The sequence below is a fragment of the Amblyomma mixtum genome, chromosome 6 (assembly GCF_055824585.1).
Source record: "Amblyomma mixtum isolate Tamu chromosome 6, ASM5582458v1, whole genome shotgun sequence".
Classification (NCBI taxonomy): domain Eukaryota; kingdom Metazoa; phylum Arthropoda; class Arachnida; order Ixodida; family Ixodidae; genus Amblyomma; species Amblyomma mixtum.
Window position 1 is genome coordinate 152,488,938 of NC_143017.1, and position 16,530 is coordinate 152,505,467.

A 16,530-nucleotide genomic window follows, 5' to 3' on the forward strand; every position below is an offset into this window, starting at 1 on the left:
CCTCTCGTCACTTTTTGCACGCTGGGAGGTGCAAAAAGATAAATTTGTTGATTGCAGTTTTCGAGTCGCAGATAGTAACTTTCGGTGCTGGGTTGGAAGACACGATGGTTAGCGCGATGGCTGCCTCCTCGCCGATACCGGGAGAGGCCACCAAGGGAGGCCGCAGGCAGTCATTAAGGAAGGAGAGAAAGTGATGCGCACAGTATGGTCCGTAACCGCAAAGGCGTTTTAGGTAGCGATACTCGGCAGCACCCACATATGCCCCCTCCTCGTTTTGCCGTAGCGTTTGTGTGGTCTCCGCCCGTGGTGGTATTGCACTGCAGAATAACCAGTTCTGGCGGGTTTGGTTTGAGTTTTAACGTCCTAAAGCGACTAAGGCTATGAGGGACGCCTTAGTGGAGGGCTCCGCAAATTTAACGTGTTTGAATGTGATGTATGATGTATAAATAAAGATAAGTGTCACATCGCTACAAGTAAACGAGCAGAGATTTAACATGTTTGAATGTGATGTATGATGTATAAATAAAGATAAGTGTCACATCGCTACAAGTAAACGAGCAGAGGCATCCGAAGAAGTCCCATTGCAAAGCGTGCAGTGAAAGTAAAACTGAAACAGAGGTGAGTGTAGGTACTACTTGTTGCAGAAGTTTCCAGGACAAAGCACCCGTGACCGTAATAGACACAGCCAGATGTTGACTTAGCCACTGCCACTCACTAGTTCTACGAATAGCAAATGTTGCACCATCGCTCTCAAACCTGCATGAAAAACTTCATGAAGCCTCTGCAACAGCGTAACAGGTCACGGAAGCACTGGCCTCAATCCCTTGCAACAGGCAGCATGTCTCCCTATCTGTCCTATCCCTAATAACCAATCCAGCCATAGAAGGAATGAACACACACTCGGAGACCATGGTTTTCATCATTTCGCTTTTTTTTTAATTATATCATCACGTCTCACAATCAAAGTGGCGATAAATAACCTCTCTCACTCGTCTCGCAGCACCGAAACAATGACAAGCAAACCAACACACATACAAAAAGGGGTGAAAGAGAGAGAGAGAGCAAAATAAGTTGGCAGACACATTGTTCTTCCACCAGAACAGTGACATCGCCACACGCGCTGTACAAGTGTCTTCACGTTCAGTCTTTATTTTTTGTTGTTCAAGGATAGCAGTCGCTTCGTTCGCCACCCCTGTTGCATTCGAAACCTCAGCAGCATTCCAAATTCCTGGAGATGGGTCACGCTACGTACACTTGCGAGACAAATGGTGCCATTTTTTCTTTTGTAACACAACGCTTTCTTTTTCGTTTTGCTGGAGTTTAATTTTGGCGAGGATGCAACAAGCAGGCAACGCCGGGACTACAACTGCAGCAATCCACAAGCAGCTTGCCATTCCACATGCTAAAGCCAATCAGTACTGCTGGTAATAACTGACAAGAATCCATGAAGCGAGTGCATGGAAGATCAAAGTGCTGCCCAACATGTAGTAAAGGTGTCCACATATACTTCTCCACATAAATGTTAATTTCCCTAGTCTTGCTCCAAACTAGCAAACTGTTCTCTACCTTTGGTGCAAGGCATGCACAGCAAGAGGTTCGACATGAGCAGACTGTCTAGTGGCAAAAAATAAAATAAAAAATTAACCGGTATGAAACTGCACTCGTACGAGCATGACCCACCGCAGGCACCCCACACACACAATATACAAACACACCGGAAGGCATTTCTCATCCAGCGCCTCTGCGCACGTGTCACAACATGCGAGGCTCCCTTTGTTCACTCGGTTCACATCCTGTACAAAAATCACTGGTCTGTGCCATTCAATACATTACCCGTTCTTCTTCCCAGCGCTCCGTTTCATCTGCAAACACCAGACACCCCTGTCGTCGATGTTGGCGAGTGAAGCCAGTGTGGAGGCAGGGGTGGGAAATGCGCAGGGGAGGTGTCGTAAAACCGACACCTAATGCGCAGCAACAGAAAATGAGATGCTGATCCAGACATATAAACTTCAGTCGCCATTTGCAGTGCCAATGCAGTGCAACAAAAATGCTCCACTTAGGTGATGAAGTGTCCTCACCAGCACAGTGCCCTACATTTCTGCCTACGTAAACGGCAAACAAAGATGAACATTTGTCGATATAGTGCGCATCATGAGTTGCATCAGCTTCCCTTCCTTGCCTGGAAGCAAGCATCTGGATGTTCGATAATTTCACGTAGCAATTAACAGTTCCAGACAGGGAGCATTTTTTTAGACAATAATAAGGTTAGGACTCCTAGAATGGCCAGAAAGCAGACTTCCCACCTCTGCCTGCACACAAGATAATGCTCTGCCTCGGAAGCTTACGTGATGGTTCTATTTTACGCTCTCATTTCCACAGTTTTCATCGAGAGCAAGTGTATGTACTTCATTACTTCTACTGTACATCTAAAATATGTGCATAACTTTGAAGGTGCATGTATGTAGTGAAACTATGTGTGTGGGCTCACAAAGAGCTGTAATAGCTAGACGGCTTAACCTCCTCGACCTCCCTATCTCTGCAAACCCATTGGGCACATTGTGCCTCCACAGGCAGTAGATAAACAGACAATGGCAAGTCTAGTATAAGAGGAACAGGCAGGCTGACTTCAAAAAATGAAAGTGATCCGCAGCAGCTTCAGAACAGGCAGCACATGCACTGTGTTATCAGAACCTTCCCCCGAGTGTTCCAAGAAGCACAGAAGACTTCAACAGAAAACTCCCGTGTATACTCAATGCAAGGCTAATCATGAAAAGAAAGTTAAAAAAATTAACATCTGATGGTGTTACCATGATAAAGTGTAGTAAACAAGTGTCGCATCCTTTGAGTTATTCCCTACAATTCAAATTCAGTATTTGCAAACGGTAGTTCCAATTTAAAAGTAACAGAAGTAAACTAAAGTCTATGCGTGACCAGCACACATGGCAAGAATTTAACTTCAAAGAAAAAAGAACGAATAAAAAGTCAAATCATTGCTGCTAACAGGCGAGACTGCACACAAATGAAGGAGGTGTGGACACGAAAGATTTGCGGCAGACTTGGTCGGCTACAAGCTCCGAAAGGGCCAACCACGAGAGGCCCTAATGGTCCTCCATACACATCACAAAGTAAGCGATCGATAAGCAGATTTTTAAATGAGAAGCATCATAAAATCATGGACATATGGCCAGTTGATCAACCTTGTGCTCTACAAAGCCCAATTTCAATGAACTCGTCCAAGGAATTTTTGTTCCATACCTGGAGCAGGCACTGCACTGTGCTATAGTTTAAATCTGACCTCCTTAGCCCACCAAACCCCCAGGTGCAACGACACAGTGAAAACACAGGCAGACAGAAGCGGCAACGTCTTCAAGAAATGCCAGCAGAATCAAAACAAGGAAACGGCGAAAACAGACAGCCACGGCGAAAACAGACAGCCAGCACAGCAGCAAACGTGGTCGAGAACTTCACCAGGCATCGCCTTCAGAGCAGTTTCATACATGCCTTCGAACTCAATCTGACCTGCAATGCAATGGCAGCAGCCAAAGTGAAGACGACTGGCATTACAATGCACCACGGCAGTCAGCACCAAGAACTGTGAGCACTGGTGGGAACCCTCTCACTTTAGTTTTCAGCTTGATTCATTGCTCACTAACTCTGCCAGGCAAGCACTGGCTTGTGAAGAGATCTCAGGCCGCAGCATGCGCAGTGCAGGTCATACCAAGTGCAATGTCCAATGCAATTAAGCTAACTCTTGTGTGAACAGCACTGACCAAAAGCCTAATTTCATTCTGCAAAAAAGAAACTAGAAAAATTACAATGAAAAAGAAATGTACATCGCTGTCTCCAGTTCAATATTGCTAATGTGACCTAATGTCTCTGAGCCTAGAATAATAACTCGCAACGGCTCAAGAGGGTTAACTGCTGAGAGCTAGTTTGTTTTCAGACATAATAAATGATTTTTAGCGCAACGGGGACACAACACAAGAAAGACGACAACCATGGGCGCTTGTGTTGTTGTCTTTCTTGTGTTGTGTCCCCCGTTGCGCTAAAAATCATTTGTTATGTCTGAAAACGGTTCAAGAGATAGCACCTCAAAAGCGAGCTTGGGGAGGAAACAGAGCTTCTAACTACAGTAATTTTCAACTGCGTGCCTTCGAGGTTCCGACAGCTAGATGAAAAGGCTTAACGACACCCACAGGCAAAACGCAATCTGTCACAAATGACCTATCCACATCTGCATGGGCATTGTTCAGACACCTGCCAGGTATCACAGATTTGCGCTCCACAATACTTGGTGCTGGCTGCTACCAATGGCAGCACAAACACAGAGTTTGCAACTCCTAATCCACCACTTCCAGCTGTTTGCTCCAGTTTACACATCGCAATTTCTTCAAAATTGCACTCAACAAAAAGGAACACCTCACATAGCCAGTAAAAGAATGCTTTAGCACACCAGTACTGTATACTGCTACTGTTGTCACTTCTGTCAAGTGCCACTGGTGCGCATGTATCGTGCATGTGTGCAGGTTTTGATCATGATAGGCACGGTACTTATTAACAGTACCATAGTAATGGTGTGCTAAAACATTCCAAAAAAAAGCAACACACCCAGAGGATAAGACGAAAAGTACAGAATCCAGTAAAGCACCATAGCATTTTCCTTACGCTGACCTCTGTACTTCAGTGTGTCATTAAAATATTGACAGACATATATGCCCCACACTGCTGACATTTTGCACATCTACATAAAACATCATTTGTTCAATCTAAAAAGAAAAAACAATAATAATAATAATAAAAACTTGCCTGTTGTGATGTGTATAACACACTATTTGTTCTTTGACTTAAAGGCGATGAAACGGAGACAGGAAAAAATTTGCCGCAGCCATAGTTACGCCGCACACACGAGCAAGACAAAAAATATAAGCAAGGAACAAAACATGTAGAAACAATCTCTGCATTTTTGAAGATTGTTCAGTAAGCTGCATAGTCAAGGTAGAAATGTTGCCCAATTTAACAACAAATGTCGCAGTGACAATATTGTGCGTGGTCACCACTGCCAGCCATTTCAAATGCTCGCAAACACACTATCATTGTGCTAGCTTGCTTGCTCATAAACTGCACCATCAGTGCAAACTATCTCGACCTACCCAAACCTGATTGTGCTGTTCATGGTGTGTTCACATTTATACAGCAAAAAAACATCGTACCCCTGTTATGCAAGCAGTTTTAACTGCCTTTCAACTAAAGGGCCATTTGGCTTTCCAACTGCACATTACTGTCCATGAATGGCAGTGGACAGCATTTACACGGCACTTTCAATAAAACTCACTTGAATTTTGCGTTTTCACGCTCATGCCACATTCGGCAAATAATATATAAAAATATGTTAAATAACAAACATTTAATTTGCACTTCATTTTACTAAGTCTCTGTGCAACACTTTTGCTTCGGAAATGGCACAGATAATCACCAAGGCAATCCTGTAGGGGCACGCTTGGCTTCAGTGCTTGACTCGAGTTTTTCCCATGCTGCTGTGCACGTTTGCAGCCTTACTGAAGGTTGTGAGTAGATTTGTGTCCATACTAAGACAGCAGTCCTGTTGCGTAATATGCAAACATGTGACACACCAGGAAGCATCAACAGTTTAGCTGATATGGTGGGAGCACTGACTGCTCAGCTAGAACCAATGATCTCAGCTGAGCATGACGACGACTCAACGCTCAACACCAGTTGCGTCCACAGTGCAACACTGTCCAACTGCCATTAAAAACAGTCATGCAACAGGGGTGTAAGGAAGTACAGAACATGGTCTTCTTGGTAGCCTCTCAGAGAGCAAGAACGGCTCAATTCTCACCGGTAAAACCTGCACATGGACATGGAGCACTCCATCCCAATATTAAGTAGACATCAGGTTCACTAACAAAATGACATCACAGTAAACTTAACAAATAGCAATTTCAATATTTTCAATGTAGTTCAGCCCAAAGAACATACAGCAACAAAAGCATCACCAAATCAATTTAACAGATTAGATATTTAGTTGCAGATGGTCAAATCACTAAAATGCCAACCCGTTTCCATAAAATGTAAGCTGACAAACCGCAGAAAGACAAGCAGAGATTTGTTCTAGGTAACGAGTAAGCCATTATGCAGCATAACCCACCAAAATGCATTGCATAATATGCTGAACTTCACAGCCAGGAGCCTCAGGAACACATGGACACATGGAGAAGAAAATGTGAAACATTTCCGCTATGCACCCCAAACTGTTGTCACAAAACCTGAAACGGCATTAACGTGCTTGCTATGCCCACCAATTTGGTCAAATTAAATAGTCTAACAACAGACCCTTGCCGAGGACTTGGCTACAAATGTTACTGTATATGCAATCGTATACTGAAAGCGCTAACATGTATGATGCACTGCGGAAACCAGGGACAACATGCCTTTCAAATGAGGCCTCGAAGTGCCTACATTGGCTTGCCTATCATTGAGCAGTATTAGCTGTGGATTGCCAAAGCAATACGCGAAACGAAACTCTCAGAAATCTAGTGTAAGGAGTCAAATGTGCATAGCTTCATGGTCTTTTCTTTCCCTGAGCCTCAAAGTGAAGAAAAATGTTCACTCGCCCTGAACTGTGCATCTACTTAGACACAAGAAACTCCTGCCTTCACAACAGCCACACAATAAAAGACTCTCAGTACCCAAGAAAAGCTGCAAGACAGCCACTGAAGAAAATTTCAAAAATACAACACTACTCGTGTGTATCCCTGCGGCTTCCTTAGTTTCAAGGCAGCTGTCATGCCATTGCTATTTCAGTGCAAGAAAAACAGTCTTTTTTTTTCTTTTTTTTTTACATAGAGTTATCAATGGAGATATAATGAAAACAGAACAAACTGTGCCTTAAAGTTATCTTTACCACATCTTGCGTATTTGTTTCGACTTTTTGATCGTTTGTTTGTGCAGCTCCTTAAAAAGAGATGACAGGAATTGGCCACAAAGTCTGTAGCATTATGTGTCGTCTGTAAAAGAAAAAAATTGTTCGAAGAACCCGTACAAGAAAGCTAAAAAAAAAAAATTATTGAAAACTCAAGCAACCTCCATTAGCTTCATATGGTACACAACAAAGACATTAAACTGAATCTTTCTTCAAATGCGTTTTCTGCACAGCGATTCCAGGCTGCCCTCGACCTGCAGTGCAATGATGTGAACAGTTTGATGTTGGAGACACGTTAGATACCCCCAATAGTCGAAAGCCCCTAACGATCAAATAGATGTGATACAAAATTTAAACAGAGAGACTAGTTATTATGATTAAAAAAACATGAGTTTACACCAGTTAGCAATGCTGAATGCCAATGGCCACCTAGACTGCCTTTCAAGACCAGTGTTGGATCAGAAGCAGCTTTGAGATGGAATGCCACAGGCCTGTGAAAATAAAAGAAAGCCTTGCCAAACTGCCATCTACTGGTATGCGTCCAAAACACTGTGCTTAGCCTCTACCACACCGCCTCACAGAGTTCCACAGTAGGCCAGAAATGCTGCCATGCCGTCAGTGTTGCGACAAAATGGGGAGGGGTTTCCGAAGGAACAACAATGAAGTAGAAAAACTTGGATCTAATGTGTTTCTAACCGTGCCTTATGTACAGGGTGTGCAAGCATGTGCGGCCTGTGTGCAGTTGTGAGAAACCCCAGGGTCAAAGGTGCTAGCAGGCACTGCAGCGAGATCCCTAGCTCCAGGTGCGTGCAAGGCCAGATCAGAGGCCATGTTTTAAAACTCTGTTATATACTTGCCACATGACTTCAGCTCTGCATATGTACAGTTTGGTGCATATTGTCAGTCTCTCTCTCCAGTCTTTTTTTCCCCTCCCTCCTAACAGGAAACAGATTCAGCAGCCTTAAGTGAAAACAGTGTCACAGCAGTGGAAAAAATAATAAAAGCACAGCAATGGTACGGAGGCTATTACATTTAGGACACTCCTCTCTAATTAAACATCATTGAAATGCTCCAAACACTTTTTATCTTCTTTACCACCGGTCATATTTACAAGAAAAAAAAAAAGAAAGTGGACCCAACAGTCACTACTTGCTTCATTCTACTCACAAGACTCCGCTTGTGTTAGCCTAGAAGGCCCCTATAAATGACAAGCTAATGCTCCTAAACTCTTTGTTCTCCCCACCTAGCTCACTGGAAAAAAAACCTGCAGCTAAAGCCAGATGAAGGACAGAAAACACAGGCAGTCGAAGGATGGATACAACAAAAAATACAAGGCGGAGGACTGCTTCTGCTGCTGAGATAATGCACTGCCCTGGCTCACACTTGCCCGCCGTCCCAGCCAGAAAAAGACAGTCACTGCATTAAAATTATGAAAAAAGAAAAACAAACAAAACAAACGTCTCCAACACAAATCACAGAAGGGTGATGCAGTCTTAAGACACCAGTGGTCGTCACGGGGGGGGGGGGGATGTCGGGGGGTGGCAGTGCGCTCCCCTCCGGAGCTCACCGAAAGACGACGCCATGTTAGCGACTCGCGTTGCTGGCAGTGTCCGCGCAACAACAAGAAGACTGGAGCAGGAAGGCGCTTCTCGGCACGGCCGTCACGTTTGTGCGTGTCTCAAGTCTTACAACCAAAGTGACCGGGAGAAACGCCATGCCACAACAGCGGGTGTCAGTGCTGCCTGGAGGAAGAGGTCCCCCAAGGCACCGACACCCTGCCACCGGTCCGAGGGACTCTTGCCACATGTCGAGTTCTCCTCTCGTCTCATTGCTGTCTTCGTTTTCAGTCAAGCTATGGCTCCATGCACGCACACACGCATACACACACACACGTGATGACAAGGGTAAAAAAAAAAGAGTAAAAAGTCATGACGACTGAGGAGGGGGACCATTCGTAGAAGAAGGGACACGAAAACAACACCCCCTCCACACTCTTCCTCACACAAAAGAGAGAAGTGTCGCACGTTAGCGTCACGAGAGGTGGCCAGAGGCACAGCCCGGGAGCCATGGCGACAGACGCTCGCTTATTGCTTGGCGGTCCGGCCCCCTCTCCTCTTCCTCTGATGGCGGCGCCTAGGCCTGTGTCAGTCTTGCATCTTCTCCTTCTGACTCAGTGCAATGTCAGCCAGGGTCGCCAGGCTGCTTGGGAAGTCCTCCTCCATGACTGCACCTACAGACGAATGGCCTACGCATTACTTTTGGGAAATACCGTTCATTCTCCAACAACAATCCGTGAACAAAAAAAAATGACGGTTGAACGTTGGCTCTCCCAAAGAAATCAAAGACAAATAAAAACGCCTAATTTTAGTTGCATGTTTTCTTCTTTCAAATGATGCGTGATACATTAGTAAGGCCCCTAACTTTCTGCGGCAGAAAATTCTAAATTTCGTGGATGCAAAAATAAGAATCTGCGAAATTTTGCGAGAAGTATAAGCACATGCCTTACGTGCTGCAGAGGTCTCTCTCTCCCTCTCCTAAAACTGAAGATGGCTGTGGCAACTCAGCATCAAGTAATGTTTTTCTGTTATCTTCACTCAAAGAACGGCGCATGTTTGGCACTACTACATCTCCATAACGATTGAATCGTCCCTCTGCGTGAACAGAGTTGATTACGACAGATATTTGAGAGCAATGGAGAGAGTGCTGGGGTCACTTCTTCCATCCCAGTTAAAAAAGACAGCAGGTTGAAAGGTTAACCTTGTTGGGCCTGCTTACAAAGAAACTGCTGTTAGGTCTCTAGCACTGGATATCAGTTCTTGAGAAGTTTTCAGGCACACTTGCTACTCAGCAGCTAGGAGTGGAGATCCTTGACTGAGTACAGGCAAGACTGCAAACTCTGACTCTTTTTTCTGGTACAAACCTCACCTGCAGTGGATCCTTCTTTGGCTATGGTTGGCCTGAATGGTTTGGGATTTTGTTATAATTGTATTATTATTTCTTTTAAAATCTTCCTGAGGTCGCAAACTCCCCCCTTGGTTATATTAGTACAAATAAGGTACAGGGTCCGTCAAAAGTTCCCAGGCCACATGGTCCGCTTTTCATCGGTATATCCTGGCACTTAAAAGATTCCGATAGAGCTATCGAGGTTCTCAGATGGTAGAACGATCCTTCTTCTATTCTCTACAGATATTTTGAGCTTCGAGGGTATCTCAACAGCCCGACTATGCTGCTCAAAAGCAAACCCTGTGGCCTTGGAACTTTTGATGGACCCTGTACATTAGTCATTCTCCCTTCCGTTCTATCCTTCCCACTGACGTCCACAAGAAAAACTGTAAAAAAATAGGAATTTCAATGGCAAACAGAATTTGTAAAAAAAAAATGCTTAAATACGCGATTTCTCGCGAAATCATGGTAGACATGGGAGCTTAGACATCAGATTACATGGTCCCCGATGCAGCATTTGCCTACAGCCGCTAAATAATTTATAATTGAATTTCTTCTTGATGCTGTTTCGTTTCATCAACCAAACGATGATTATCACACGACAAACTAAAAAACAAACAAACTGAAATATGCTTGTGAGACCCAAGCAAAAGCTCGGCCTGTCCACGTTAATCCAAAAAGATTTATCAAGCCTTCGCTGTCCAGTGAAAGTAAACACTGAGTTCCCGTTCACTGGACCAAGCATAAGCAACAAAGTGAACAACAAATGTGTTCCTACTTACTCATTTACTTAACCCTAGGAACAGTACCAAGTGCTGCCCAGTGCCCCACTGTGCTGTTGGTTGGCATGAGTAATATAGTGAGTTTCTGAGGATACCGTTAATGTGCCAAGGCAAGTAAAAGAGCTAGACCTTTGTTTTGGTAAGCCCAGTTCATCTTTGGGCTTAGCTACGCAATCTTCAGACTCAGCAGGAGCCTGTTAAAGGAATATCGGCACCAAATTTTTGGCTGCACGTCTGTTTCTGTGTCATAATATGTACGACACTAGTATACATGGACCATCGCTTAGTACATGCCTCCTACAGCTAAATAATTTAGAATTGAATTTTTCTCTCAACTGTTTCAGTTTCAATATCAAGAGCTGAGCAATGACTATGACATCAAAGGTCCGTGCAGGTTATGCAAGGCATGAAGAAACTGAGATATAATCGCTGCTTCATAGTTTTAAATCACTACAATCTTAGCCAGTCTACCTCAAGAACTGGAAAGACAATGTGTGCAGAAGCATAGATTATATTTCAGTTCTTTCATGACGCACGTGACTTGTACAGATCTTTGGCCTCACAGCATTGTTGAAACCAAAACAGCATGAGAGAAAAATTGAATTATAGATCATCTAAAGGCCACAGGTGAATACCACGTGGTGATCCATGTATGGTGCAGTAAGAGCTCGTTAATTCATACTTCAAGGAACTGGAAAAAAATGTTAGAATTATCAGAATGTTCAAATTACCGAATGACTCGAAAAAAACTAATACTCGTGCTAAGCGAATACTACTTTCGAATGGCATCCAAGATCTTAAAGGGACACTGAGGAGAGCTCTATTAATATTTTTTTTATAGCAAAATCCGATAGTTCGGCATTTCATGGCTTTGTTGCCACTTGGCCGGCAGCGAAAGATGCATTTATTTCTAAGAAATTTGGATTCGAAGTTCAAACAGTTTTTCCCGCCGCTCTGATTCAAACTTGGGATTCTGCTATGACGACACAGAACTAAGTGACGTGAAACATGACATTCACATGACATAACGCAGACTCAGTGATTTCTGGCGGCCAGCAGTGCGGCCCAGCAGCAGCCGAAAAGAAAGCTACCGCCGGCCGCACGTTGAAGGCATCTATCGGCTATTGCGGCTGTCGCTTCGTTTACATGTGCACCGGCGTTTTGCCAGCGTTACAATGGATCCCGTTCTCGAAGTCGTCAACGAAGTTCTCGCAAATAGACGCCTTTAGCATACCGTGTACCTTGTTATCGTTAGCGGAATACCGGGAGCCCCCATACCGCTGAGAGGAAGCGCCGATTGGTCCCAGCGCTGCAGGAGCGCGCGTAGCTATCGGGTACGTGGCGCCATCTGGCGACGTCAAGGAGATTTGCGCATGCATTTGCTGCGCCTCAGTGATTCGTAGCTTCTCGTGCCCTAGTGTTGCTAGAACTATTGGTTCTAGCAACACTGTTTTGTTCTATGACGCCATGAAGCTTGTACTTGCGAGTTTGGCCTGTGGCGGCGATACCTGTATTTTGGTTCTTGCTCTTTTCTATGTTACAGGAGCTTTGTTGTCAGTATGAATGGCGTTTTTGTAATCAGGAGCTGGTATTTTGTCGATGCAAGCCAACTTCAATTTCTCCTCAGTGTCCCTTTAAATTGCACTGAGACTCAACGAACTCCCGCAGTGCTACACGACAATTTCCAAACACACTGAAAGCTTCAACTTGTTCTCAGTGAACAAAGACAACGTCATTGGTTACCATGGTCACTCTAGTCAGACTACGACACCAGCACGATCAACAGCAGCATATCATTGCAGTGTGACATCTTTTTCATGGCAACGACACCGACAAATCTAATCAGCGAATGGTCATTCTTCATGGCCTTGGCAGATCAGGGGCTGAGTGACAACTTCGCACTGATGAGGTGACAATCCATATTAGAAATAAGTGAAACGAGCTGCTATATTTCATATGTGCACACGTCAACACTCACAGCGATAAACACTTACCAAATTCTAAAATTTTAATCGGTGACAACCCCCCTCTGCAATGAGTAGCAAAAGCAAGTCCACAGGGTTCATGTGTACGATTTTAGCGGTTGTGGAGAGCGAATTCACAAGTTTTAGCGAATGCGAAATGCTACTCAATGTAGTTTTGACAACAGTGATCTGAAATCGACTATTGCTTACATCGCAGGACATGCACACAATGAACGAGAAATGCCGATGTGACCCACACTGCCAGCAGCAGTCATAGCCATCACTAGTGGAAAAAAAGCTAGACCATCTCAGTTATTGTGAGCAGTCACTCACTGAATGCACTTCTGGATAAAGTTATTTAAAATTAACTTTTGGTCATGTCGCAGAAAGCAGATACAATTAGCGAGAAGTGCTGGTCCTAGTTTGCTCTCACACCCCTTACCACTTGTAAGTTAGAAAAATACACAACTTTTAAAACACCTACTGTACCATTAAACCTCTTTTTGAGAGCCATAAGTATTCGGAATATTCGCTTCAAAATTATTCGAAGGATTTGAACCCTTACTTCGAATCAAAAGCTGCTATTCACACAAGCCCAGTTGTTTGCAATAAAATGCAAGCACCTTTGCGTCGCTTTCTCTTGTCCTTTTTGGGGCTGGTCCGTCCAGCCTCCTCAGATTCTTCCTCATCACCACTATGCCAGTCTCGCACCCCGTTCTCCTCCGTGGACTCTGAGGCCCCCGCATGATCAGACTCTGTCCCTGAGTCATCAGCTTTGGAGTCTGCACAATGCGACATGCAATACAATGTGGTGAATACACTGTACTAACACAAAATGGATATTTCCCATATGGTAAGTGCACCCTGACATGTCCTTACCATTTTTCACCAAAATGGACAAAAAGAAGAAATGGTATAGAGTAAGATTTTTTCGAACTTCGGTAATTTGTCCGGGCCTTATCAAGAACTCAGACTTCAGCAAGGAACTGTCCTCTCCACTAAGGCTTCACATGCCAACATCAAAAACTTTTCATGATAGTGGGCATTTTAATGAGAAGACATTAAAAAACCCTACTGGCATTTCCCGACAAAAACTATGCATCACGTGTGCAAGAACATGGTACACTGTTCAATCCCATTGTCATAAATTAATAGAATGCAAAACTGGAGAAAAACAATTTAATTCCATCCCCAGCTGTGAATACAACCTAGAATGGGTACATGTAAACTACCGTATAAACGCGTGTCAAGGCCGCACACTTTTTTTTTCGAGATTCGGGGGCCAATTTTTGGGGTGCGGCCCATACACGCGACGTACGAAAAAAAAAAATTTTTAAAGCAAAAACACACCAATCAGGGAATGAGTGGCATTTATTCTACGTTCAATCGTCACTCGCGGAGTATTTCGACTCTGAGCTGGTGCTGTGCCCTGGTGCACGCTCATCCCAAAGAAGCCGTGCAGCATGTCCGCTGTACACGCGTAGCCGTTGCTCCGCATTTCCATCACATAGCACAGCAGCTCTTCTTACAGTTCTGGAAACTCGCACGGCTCGCCTCGGAAAGCGCGCTTTTTGCAGCTTGTGTTTCTCAATGCACCCTTTTGATAGCACGATCATCGGACGCACTTCTCGGCCACGTCGAATTCCCTGTCCGCCGCACGCTTGCCGCGTTCGAGAGCTAACTCCCAGCCGTGTAGCTGATAACGTGCTTGCCCATTGTGCTAAAACTACATCACTCGGCGGCAGCACGCGAAAGCCACAACTACGGAGAACGCGCTAACACGCCATAAAAGGCTGGAGCTGGCGATACTGATGCCGATGTAGATAGCGGGAAGACGCGGGGGAAAAAAATTGACGACGATGATGATGATGATGATGGCTGCGGCCTCACGCGCCATTCATGGACGGTTTTTGGAAGCTCTTGTGCGTGTGCTTGGCCTCTACGATCAAGCGCTCCGCGATTGAGCGTGCCGTTGTTCGCAGCCGGAGCCGATCGCGGGGGCCACGGCGCGTGCATTTAGAAGGCTATACCCGCCTGGGTCATGGAAAGTTCGGGTGCGGCCCTTACACGGATTTATTTTTTTTTTTAAACATTTCCTTCGGGAAAACTGGGTGCGGCCCTTACACGCGTTTATACGGTAACTATGCGTGTGTGAATTGCATAATGTATCGCAAAACCTCAAGCAATGTGCCCATGACAAAAAGAAATTAAAATTTTTCCTGAAGCTACACTGCGCAAATGTATCATGGCAGGTAAAGGCCTTTACCAGCCGTGCCACTTCCTCAATGCTAAGTATATCTAGCTTGCACACAGCCACACCCACCTTGTTTGCCACTAGAAGAGCCAGAGTCACGTCGCAGCTCCTTTTTTCGCCGGCTCAAAACCTCAATGTCACACTTTGGAAGTGCAGCAAGGTGTTCGTCCAGGTCGAAGTCCCTAGGAAATGGTGGAAATTATGCCTTTAAGCAATACAGAATATTTCAGCTTAAAAAGCATTTGTTCAAGAAGTAGACCAAGGCCATGAACACATGAAGGCTTAAAGAATTAAGAAAGTAATAACTCCACGACGTTGTCTGTCATGCAAGACGCAAGAGAGAACAACATTTCAACAGAACCCTATTCTAAACGAAAAGCACCATGTAGTCATTTTGTTGCACTAGATAACACACAGCAGTGCGTCTGTGTAATTCAAAAGAAGAATGATGTGGCCACTTATACATAAAAGAATGGTCCGTCGCTGCTTCACCTGCTGTCTGTAGGACATAAACCACCTCCCCTGCCAGGTGTTACGACTAAGCAAGTTTTAAAGATATGCTTTTTATGATAAAATGACAATTCCTTTGGGATCATAGCAACAGCACTGGCAGACATTCACAAAGCATGTCAGGTAAATTGATTACAAAAACCTGCTAAATAACTTCTTGCTTTTAGCAGTTAGGCACTTGGTTGCTACCAGAGAAATGTAGTAGGCCATCAAACCACCCAATGTTAATTATTAGACATGATTAGATCAAATGTAATTGCCCTTGATGCTATGGGGCGAGGAATTTCGGCTGCACACCATGAGGAAGAGGCATGCGGCTATGGACTGGGCGTAGCCACGCCTATTGGATACAACTCGGAGCGGACGCGGCGTCTGATGTATCAAACTCCTTTTGCTCTTTGCCTCTGGCTCAAGCAGGGGAAGAAGACGAACTTGTGCCTATGCACCCTTTGCAGCAGCTGCTCAACAGTACCATGAGTCCGGAGAGCCGAAATTTCTCGCCCCATAGCGCCAAGGGTAATAACAATTCTCAACATCCAATAATTAATACTGGATGCCCTGATGGCTTCACTTGATCTGCCGCTGCTGATCTTTAATCCGCATCGTAAGGCACTGTTAAGTGCTGTAGGACTCCGTCAGGACGGTCGTATGCACCAGAAGTATGACCTTATATCTTGGCTTCGGCTGCCCGACGGACAAAAGCCTTCGTAGTTTTTCTTATAATGGACACCCTTTGATAACCGTGTGTGTGTGTGTGTGAGTGCGTGAGTGTTGAGTATGCTTGATGTCACCTTTCTTTTTTCTCTTTTTCACTCTCTTTCACCCTCATCTGGAGTAGCATGCTAGGCTACTAACCAGGCAGACCTCTCCTTTATTCATTAAAGTCTCTCCCTCCCTCGCTCCCTGTTGGCCCACTACAATCCTTTAATTGCAGTTAGTGCCTAGCTCCTAAACAATGGCAAACATTTTTAAGGCACTCAAAACAGCAGTGCTGGAAGCAAGCTAAAGCCAATACCATACAGAGGTCAAAATGATTGATTGATTGATTGATTGATTGATTGATTGATTGATTGATTGATTGATTGATTGATTGATTTATGGGGTTTCACGTCCCAAAGCGACTAAGGCTATGAGAGA

The 16,530-nt window shown here is 44.6% G+C and overlaps 1 protein-coding gene across 7 annotated transcripts in view; it reads right to left on the reverse strand.

Moving 5' to 3' along the window:
- Positions 1-1,133: 1,133 nt before the first annotated feature.
- bbx (bobby sox) overlaps positions 1,134-16,530 on the reverse strand; it is a 240,771-nt gene continuing 225,374 nt past the window's right edge. For 6 of the 7 annotated variants that reach the window (XM_089549693.1, XM_089549694.1, XM_089549696.1 and 3 more), the window contains 3 exons: positions 14,953-15,065; positions 13,253-13,411; positions 1,134-9,170 (listed from right to left, as the gene is read on the reverse strand). In XM_089549693.1, the coding sequence (XP_089405819.1) occupies positions 9,085-9,170; positions 13,253-13,411; positions 14,953-15,065 (358 nt within the window). In that variant the 3' untranslated portion in view covers positions 1,134-9,084. The remainder of the gene's footprint in view (positions 9,171-13,252; positions 13,412-14,952; positions 15,066-16,530) is intronic. The other variant, XM_089549691.1, reaches the window with a different exon arrangement.